The sequence below is a fragment of the Rutidosis leptorrhynchoides genome, chromosome 2 (genome assembly GCF_046630445.1).
Source record: "Rutidosis leptorrhynchoides isolate AG116_Rl617_1_P2 chromosome 2, CSIRO_AGI_Rlap_v1, whole genome shotgun sequence".
Taxonomy (NCBI): domain Eukaryota; kingdom Viridiplantae; phylum Streptophyta; class Magnoliopsida; order Asterales; family Asteraceae; genus Rutidosis; species Rutidosis leptorrhynchoides.
Window position 1 is genome coordinate 280682767 of NC_092334.1, and position 10264 is coordinate 280693030.

At 33.4% G+C, this 10264-nt stretch overlaps 1 protein-coding gene across 1 annotated transcript; it reads left to right on the forward strand.

Moving 5' to 3' along the window:
- The first annotated feature begins 2160 nt into the window (after window positions 1-2160).
- Window positions 2161-4231, forward strand: LOC139888695 (uncharacterized). The gene is made up of 3 exons (XM_071871689.1): window positions 2161-2449; window positions 2779-3873; window positions 4065-4231. The coding sequence occupies exons 1-3, from the start codon at window positions 2161-2163 to the stop codon at window positions 4229-4231; spliced, it is 1551 nt and encodes a 516-aa protein (XP_071727790.1).
- The last annotated feature ends 6033 nt before the right edge of the window (window positions 4232-10264 follow it).

The window sequence follows — 10264 nt, forward strand, 5'->3', positions numbered from 1 at the left end:
TTAGTCTCAACTATCGGTTGTTGAAACATAGGAATATTAAATGGATTCATCATAGGGTATTTGAATTGTGGAGGGCACTGGAATTTTAACAGAAATTGGTATTGGACTTGGGGTGGTTGAGAAGTGATCCCGATCGGCATAGTTGAATATTGTGGTATTGGGAAACCAGGAGGTGTAGGCTCAACATTTATATTCGAAAACACAATAGGTTGAGCATTTTCTAGTTATGTTACCTGATCATATATATAGGCATATATATGTATATTATAACTGCAAAAGGCAATTTAAATGCAAGAATAAATAGCACCGCAAACGTAAGCTAGTATTTCTGCACTGTGCGTGGAACATTGCGAAAGCCCGAAGAAAAAAGTATGCGAAGATGTCCCGAACAAACATTGCGGTATGTCGGTGCTGCGCAGTCATTAGATCTGCGGATATTCCAAACCTATAAATAGGGAGCTTGGCCTCTCATTTTAGGTTGTTGATTCTGTCCAATTGCTAAGGTTTTTATGGTTCGCTTGTGAGTACGACCAAGCCTTAATCCTAATCAAGCCAAGGTAATGCAATCAAGACCAGGACATGGTGATTGATCACTGTAATCTAAGTGAAAGAAGATCATAAGGTCCCAAAAACATTATCAACGCCATCATCCGCCCCTCATTGCACTCAATTCCTAAATTAGATCATAACACCTAATTTAGGATTGATCAATTGGCGCCATCCGTGGGACATGAATTAAAAATTGAATTTCATAAAATCTATTCTATGTAATTGAATGATTTAATTGCGAATTCAATTATGTTCATGTTCTTATTCGATGATTTGCAGGATTGCACATTTGAAGTATCTGATTATCTGATTTAAGAAGAAAATGAAAGAGTTAAATGATGACGCAGTTTCTAGAAAAATTGTGAAGTTGTTAAAACTTAAATGTCTACGGAATCACAGATTTAAAAGTGATTTAAAGGCTAGTAATCTTACAAAATCAAGGCGAAAGTGCTCAAAGAAGTTAAAATTGCACGAAAATGATATAGAATGTATAAGCAAACAACAATTGCATGAAGCAAAGGTAGTGAGTATGGTCCATAGGCGAAAAAGAGCTCACAAGAGAAAGGCTACGAAAATGCTTGAAAAATGGCAATTCGCGCCAATAACATTTTCGCCAACGCAGAATTATCGCGCGATTGATTCGCAAATAATCGTATCTTGCATAACTGCAAATACGGGAATCACAATTATGAAGGTGCACGTGGACACAGGAAGCAGTGTAGATATTATATATGAGCATTGCTTTCGCAGACTACCAGAAAGCATCAAAGCAGAGTTGATACCTACTGCAGTTTCATTATCAGGTTTTGTAGGAGAATCCGCATGGCAGTTGGACAATTATCGCTCAAAATTGAGCTCGTTGATGAAGCAGACACACATTTAATGTGACAAGCGTGTTTAGATTTGTATGTTACGCGCTCTGCTTTATGCTATAATATGTTGCTCGGTCGCACAGCGTCATCAAAGTTGGGAATAATTCCCTCAACTATTCACGAAATGATTAAATTTGCAACATGCAAAGGTGTTGCAACTATGAGTTCTGCAATGTTACTTCCAATTTGTGCAAATGTTAATCTACAGGGAGCGGTGAATGCAAATGCAAGTGCAGAAGATAGTTTGGTTATCATAAACTGCGCTTATCCAGAGCAAACAATCAAAATCGGTGATAATCTAGATGTGGATATTAAAAATCAATTAGTGCAACTGCTAACTGAAAATATGGATGTTTTTGCATGGTGTGAGCAAGATATGACTGGTGTTCCGCGAGAAATAGCGGAACATAGACTTAATGCAAACCCTGCGTTAAAACCAATAGTTCAAAAGCGCAGAGGTATGGCTCCAGATAGCATGAAGTGGTTATGTGCAGAAGTCAATAAGCTTGTTAATGCAGGAATTCTACACGAAGTTAAGTATCAAACATGGGTTGCGAACCCAATGTTGGTTTAAAAGCCCGATGGATCGTGGCGAATGTGTATTGATTTTAAGGATATTTACAAGGCTTGTCCTAAGGACAATTATTCACTGCCAGAAATAGATTGTAAGGTGGAATCGATAAATTCATATCCTTTTAAGTGCTTTTTGGACGCTTATAAAGGATATCATCAAATACCAATGGCTGAGGAAGACGAGGATAAAACTGCATTTCATACGTGGAAGGGCATATTTTGTTATATTAAGATGTCGTTTGGACTAAAGAATTCTAGCGCTACATATCAACACTTGATAGATAGCGCATTCGAAAGCCAAATTGGACGAAATCTTGAAGTGTATGTACATGATCTGGTAATCAAAAGCAAATTGCAAGATCAGATGTTGCAGGATATTGCAAAAACGTTTCAAAATCTGCGCAGAATAAATATGAAGCTAAATCCGTCCAAATGTAGTTTTGGAGAAAAAGAAGGCAAATCTTTGGGATATTATGTTACTTAACAGGGCATTAAAGCCAATCCTAAAAATATTGCCACAATAGAAAGTATGACTGCGCCAAAGACAATTAAGGAGGTGCAGAGTTTGATAGGCAAATTGGCGGCTTTGATCAGATTTTTGTCAAAGGCTGCGGAAAGGCAACTGCCTTTTTTAAAATGCTTAAGGGTTGTTTAAATCAGAAGAACTTTGTATGGACTGCGGAGACAAATAGCGCTTTTCATGAAATATAGCAGTTATTGGCAACATTGCCAACGCTTACTGCGCCAATAAACGGCAAAATTTTGTACTTATATGTTTCAATAGCAAATGAGGCTTTTGGCTCAGTGTTGGTTGCAGAACGTGATAAAGCACAAAAGCCTATTTATTTTGTAAGCAAGGCACTTACAGGAAGTGAAATCAACTATGCGCCAACGGAAAAGTTTGTTTATGCATTACTATTAACATCAAGAAGGTTGCGAAGATATTTTCAGGGACATCCTATTCACGTGTTAACTGATTTGCCAGTTAAGCATGTTCTCAACAAGCATGAAGTGTATGGAAGGCTTGCTAAATGGGCGATTGAACTAGGATCTTATAAAATAACATATCTTCCGCGAACTTCTGTGAAGGGACAAGTTTTGGCAGATTATTTGGCGAAAATGACAGGAGATTTGGAAGTAATTCACGAGCGAACAGAGTTGAATCCTATTCAAGGTGAAACATGGAATTTATTTACAGATGGCGCATCATGCGCAGAAGGTGTAGGTGCGGGCTTGATTCTGACAAGTCCGAGTGGTGAAAAGCATACATATGCGCTGCGTTTCAATTTTGATGTTACCAATAATGAAGCTGAATATGAGGCGCAGCTGGCTGGGTTGAACATTGCGCTTAAACTAAACATCGCTAAGTTGCGCGCATATGTTGATTCACAGCTAGTCTCCAATCATTTCAAAGGATCCTTTGATGCGCATGAGCTCTCTATGCAAAAGTATTTAAAGTTGTTAAAAGAAACTGCGGAGAAATTTGAGCATTTTGAGCTCGCACAAATCTCAAGAAGCCAAAATAAGAAGGCAGATGCATTAAGTAAGCTTGAGGCCTTAACTTTTTCAAACTTTCAAAAGCAAGTTTGGGTAGAGGAATTGCCTAGCAAAGCAATTGATGGAAGTTTAGTTCTCGCGGCAGTTGTGGAAGAACAGCCAAATCGGATGAATCCAATTATTAACAATCTACGCAATAACATACTGCCAGAAGATAAAGATGAGGCAAGATTAGTGCATATAAGGTCACCTATGTACACCACTGAAAATGATACCTTGTATCGCAAATCATATAATGGGCCATTAATGCGCTGTGTTGGCCCCGCAGAGGCTGAGATGATTATTGAAGAGGTTCATAGTGGTTCTTGTGCACTACATTCAGGTTATAAAACTATTGCGTCTAAGATCATCTAGTTGGGCTACTTTTGGCAACCCAATATCGCGATGTGGCAAAAATAGTGTAAAGATGCAAAATTTGTCAAACACATGAACCGCAGAACAGGAGATCAAGGCATGATATGATACCAGTAAATTCACCTTCTCCATTCTATAAGTGGGCGATTGATATTGTAGGGTCATTTCCTGCAGGTGCAGGAAATGTGAAGTTCTTGATCGTAGCAATTGATTATTTTACCAAATGGGTAGAGGCAAAGGCATTGTGCACAATCACAGGAGTGCAAGTGCGAAATTTTGTTTGGGAACACATTGTTTGCCGTTTTGGGATCCCCGCGAGATTGTAAGCGATAATGGGGCACAAATAGCAAAAGATTTGAAATGTCCCCTTCATATTGATTATAAACGTTCCATATTAATTGATTTCGTTCCGAGGTTTTGACCTCTATATGAGACGTTTTTCAAAGACTGCATTCGATTTTAGAAAAACCATAACCTTTAAAATATTACGACGATTATCAAATAAAGATAATCTAAAATATAGTGTTTTTCACACGACCATTACATAATGGTTTACAATAATATTACACATCAACATAAGTCTTCAAATGCAGTTTTTAAACAATATTACACAAGCATGGACTCCAAATCTTTTCCTTAATTTAGTATGCAACAGCGGAAGCTCTTAATAATCACCTGAGAATAAACATGCTTAAAACGTCAACGAAATTGTTGGTGAGTTATAGGTTTAACCTACATATTATCAAATCATAATAATAGACCACAAGATTTCATTTTTATAACACATCTCATATCAGGCATTTTGCAAACTGCATAGAGATAAAAAATCATTCATATGTTGAACACCTGGTAACCGACCTTAACATGATGCATATAGAATATCCCCATCATTCCGGGACTCTAATCGGATATGATAAATCGAAGTACTAAAGCATCCGTAACTCGGATGAGGCTTGTTGGGCCAAATAGATCTATCTTTAGGATTCGCGTCAATTAGGGGCCATTTCCCTAATTCTTAGGCTACCAAGCTAAAAAGGGGCATATTCGGTTCGATAATCCAACATAGAAAGTATTTTCGATTACTTGTGTCTATTTTGTAAAACATTTATAAAATCACATGTATTCTCATCCCAAAAAAAATATAATAGATTTTAAAAGTGGACTATAACTCACTTTCACAGATTTTTACTTCGTCGGGAAGTAAGACTTGGCCACTGGTCGATTCACGAACCTATATCAAAGTATGTTCAAAATATATTTACAACATTTTTAATACGTTTTAATGTTTTAAGTTTATTAAGTCAGCTGTCCTCGTTAGTAACCTACAACTAGTTGTCCATAGTTAGATGTACAGAAATAAATTGATATATATTATCTTGGATCAATCCACGACCTAGTGTATACACGTCTCAGGCTAGATCACAACTCAAAGTATATATATTTTTGGAATCAACCTCAACCCTGTATAGCTAACTCCAACATTACTGCATATAGAGTGTCTATGGTTGTTCCAAATAATATATATACATGGGACAATATGATATGTCAAAACATTTGCATACGTGTCTATGGTATCCCAAGATTACATAATATATTAGAATACATGTAATACAATATAAGTTAGCTAGGATATGATTAATATAGATTTGTTACCAATTTTCACGTAGCTACAACAAGAAAAATTATCCAATCTTGTTTTACCCATAACTTCTTCGTTTTAAATCCGTTTTGAGTGTTTCAAGTTGCTATAATTTCATATTGAACTTAAGTGTATGAATATAAAAAGAAAAAGTATAAGTTTATAGTCGGAAATACAGGTTACAAGTCATTTTTGTAAAGGTAGTCATTTCAGTCGAAAGAACGACGTCTAGATGACCATTTTGGAAAACATACTTCTACTTTGAGTTTAACCATGATTTTTGGATATAGTTTCATGTTCATAAGAAAAATAATTTTCCCAGAAGAACAACTTTTAAATGAAAGTTTATCATAGTTTTTAATTAACTAACCCAAAACAGCCTGCGGTGTTACTACGACGGCGTATATCCGGTTTTACGGTGTTTTTCGTATTTCCCGGTTTTAAATCATTAAGTTATCATATCATGTAGAAATAGAACACGTGTTTAGTTGATTTTAAAATTCAAGTTAGAAGGATTAACTTTTGTTTGCGAACAAGTTTAGAATTAACTAAACTATATTCTAGTGATTTCAAGTTTAAACCTTCGAATAAGGTAGTTTTATATATATGAATCGAATGATGTTATGAACATCATTACTACCTCAAGTTTATTAGGTAAACCTACTAGAAGTGACAAGAAATAATCTAGCTTCAAAGGATCTTGGATGGCTTGAAAGTTCTTGTAGCAGAATCATGACACAAAAATAAGTTCAAGTAAGATTATCACTCGAATTAAGATAGTTATAGTTATAGGAATTGAATCAAAGTTTGTATATGAGTATTACCTTGATTTAGAATGATACCTTACTGTAAACAACAAGGATTTCTTGAGGTTGGATGATCACTTTACAAGATTGGAAGTGAGCTAGTAAACTTGGAAGTATTCTTGATTTTATGAAACTAGAACTTGTAGAATTTATGAAGAACACTTAGAACTTGAAGATTACTAAGTCATGAATGATTACTAATATTTTTATAATTTTATGAGATATTTCATGCTAGTTGCCAAATGATGGTTCCCACATGTGTTAGGTGACTCACATGGGCTGCTAAGAGCTGATCATTGGAGTGTATATACCAATAGTACATACATCTAAAAACTGTGTATTGTACGAGTACGAATACGGGTGCATACGAGTAGAATTGTTGATGAAACTGAACGAGGATGTAATTGTAAGCATTTTTGTTAAGTAGAAGTATTTTGATAAGTGTCTTGAAGTCTTCCAAAAGTGTATGAATACATATTAAAACACTACATGTATATACATTTTAACTGAGTCGTTAAGTCATCGTTAGTCCTTACATGTAAATGTTGTTTTGAAACCTTTAGGTTAACGATCTTGTTATATGTTGTTAACCCATTGTTTATTATATCTAAAGAGATGTTAAATTATTACATTATCTTGATATTATGATATATTAATATATCTTAGTATGATATATATACAGTTAAATGTTGTTATAACGATAATCGTTACATATATGCCTCGTTTCAAAATTCTTAAGTTAGTAGTCTTGTTTTACATATGTAGTTCATTGTTAACACACTTAATGATATACTTAATTATCATTTTATCATGTTAAACATAGTGTATCAATATCTTAATATGATTCATATGTATTTAGTGTAGTGACCCGAACTTTTCCATGTTTATATATATATTATATATTAAATTAAATTGTTATTTACATGATTAAGTGTTTCCAACATGTTAAGCAATCAAACTTGTTAAGACTTGATTAATTGAAATAGGTTTCATATAGACAATTGACCACCCAAGTTGACCGATGATTCACGAACGTTAAAACTTGTAAAAACTATACGATGACATATATATGGTTATATATATAGTTAACATGATTTTATTATAAGTATGTATCTCATTAGGTATTTTAACAATGAGTTATATACATAAAAATGAGACTATTAATTTAAGAAACTCGAAAACGATATATATAACGATTATCGTTATAACAACGTCTTACTAGGTACATATGAATCATATTAAGATATTGATACACTTGGTTAATTATGTTAAATGATAAGTAAATATATTATTAAGTGTATTAACAATGAAATACATATGTAAAAATAAGACTACTAACTTAATGATTTCGAAACGAGACATATATGTAACGATTATCGTTGTAACGACATTTAACTGTATAGATATCATACTAAGATATATTATATATCATAATATCATGATAATATAACAATTTAACATCTCATTTGTTATAATAAACAATGGGTTAACAACATTCAACAAGATCGTTAACCTAAAGGTTACAAAACAACATTTACATGTAACGACTAACGATGACTTAACGACTCAGTTAAAATGTATATACATGTAGTGTTTTAATATATATTCATACACTTTTGAAAGACTTCAAGACACTTATCAAAATACTTCTACTTAACAAAAATGCTTACAATTACATCCTCATTCAGTTTCATCAACAATTCTACTCGTATGCACCCGTATTCGTACTCGTACAATACACAGCTTTTAGATGTATGTACTATTGGTATATACACTCCAATGATCAGCTCTTAGTAGCCCATGTGAGTCACCTAACACATGTGGGAACCATCATTTGGCAACTAGCATGAAATATCTCATAAAATTACAAAAATATGAGTAATCATTCATGACTTATTTACATGAAAACAAAATTACATATCCTTTATATCTAATCTATACACCAACGACCAAAAACACCTACAAACACTTTCATTCTTTAATTTTCTTCATCTAATTGATCTCTCTCAAGTTCTATCTTCAAGTTCTAAGTGTTCTTCATAAATTCCAAAAGTTCTAGTTTCATAAAATCAAGAATACTTCCAAGATTGCAAGTTTACTTCCAAGTTTTCTAAATCCATTCCAAGTAATCATCCAAGATCAAGAAACCTTTGTTACTTACAGTAGGTTATCTTTCTAATACAAGGTAATAATCATATTCAAACTTTAATTCAATTTCTATAACTATAACAATCTTATTTCGAGTGGAAATCTTACTTGAAATTGTTTTCGTGTCATGATTCTGCTTCAAGAACTTTCAAGCCATCCAAGGATCCTTTGAAGCCAGATCTATTTTTCTCATTTCCAGTAGGTTTATCCAAGGAACTTGAGGTAGTAATGATGTTCATAACATCATTCGATTCATACATATAAAGCTATCTTATTCGAAGGTTTAAACTTGTAATCACTAGAACATAGTTTAGTTAATTCTAAACTTGTTCTCAAATAAAAGTTAATCCTTCTAACTTGACTCTTAAAATCAACTAAACACATGTTCTATATCTATATGATATGCTAACTTAATGATTTAAAACCTGGAAACACGAAAAACTCCGTAAAACCGAATTTACGCCGTCGTAGTAACACCGCGGGCTGTTTTGGGTTAGTTAATTAAAAACTATGATAAAATTTGATTTAAAAGTTGTTATTATGGGAAAATGATTTTTATTATGAACATGAAACTATATCCAAAAATCATAGTTAAACTCAAAGTGAAAGTATGTTTTCTAAAATGGTCATCTATACGTCGTTCTTTCGACTGAAATGACTACCTTTACAAAAATGACTTGTAACTTATTTTTACGACTATAAACCTATAATTTTTCTGTTTAGATTCATAAAATAGAGTTCAATATGAAACCATAGCAATTTGATTCACTCAAAACGGATTTAAAATGAAGAAGTTATGGGTAAAACAAGATTGGATAATTTTTCTCATTTTAGCTACGTGAAAATTGGTAACAAATCTATTCCAACCATAACTTAATCAACTTGTATTGTATATTATGTAATCTTGAGATACCATAGACACGTATACAATGTTTCGACCTATCATGTCGACACATCTATATATATTTCGGAACAACCATAGACACTCTATATGTGAATGTTGGAGTTAGCTATACAGGGTTGAGGTTGATTCCAAAATATATATAGTTTGAGTTGTGATCAATACTGAGATATGTATACACTGGGTCGTGGATTGATTCAAGATAATATTTATCGATTTATTTCTGTACATCTAACTGTGGACAACTAGTTGTAGGTTACTAACGAAGACAGCTGACTTAATAAACTTTAAACATCAAAATATATTAAAAGTGTTGTAAATATATTTTGAACATACTTTGATATATATGTATATATTATTATAGGTTCGTGAATCAACCAGTGGGCAAGTCTTACTTCCCGACGAAGTAAAAATATGTGATAGTGAGTTATAGTCCCACTTTTAAAATCTAATATTTTTGGGATGAGAATACATGCAGGTTTTATAAATGATTTCCAAAATAGACACAAGTACGTGAAACTACATTCTATGGTTGAATTATCGAAATCGAATATGCCCCTTTTTATTAAGTCTGGTAATCTAAGAATTAGGGAACAGACACCCTAATTGACGCGAATCCTAAAGATAGATCTATTGGGCCTAACAAACCCCATCCAAAGTACCGGATGCTTTAGTACTTCGAAATTTATATCATATCCGAAGGGTGTCCCGGAATGATGGGGATATTCTTATATATGCATCTTGTTAATGTCGGTTACCAGGTGTTCACCATATGAATGATTTTTATCTCTATGTATGGGATGTGTATTGAAATATGAAATCTTGTGGTCTATTGTTACGATTTGATATATATAGGTTAAACCTA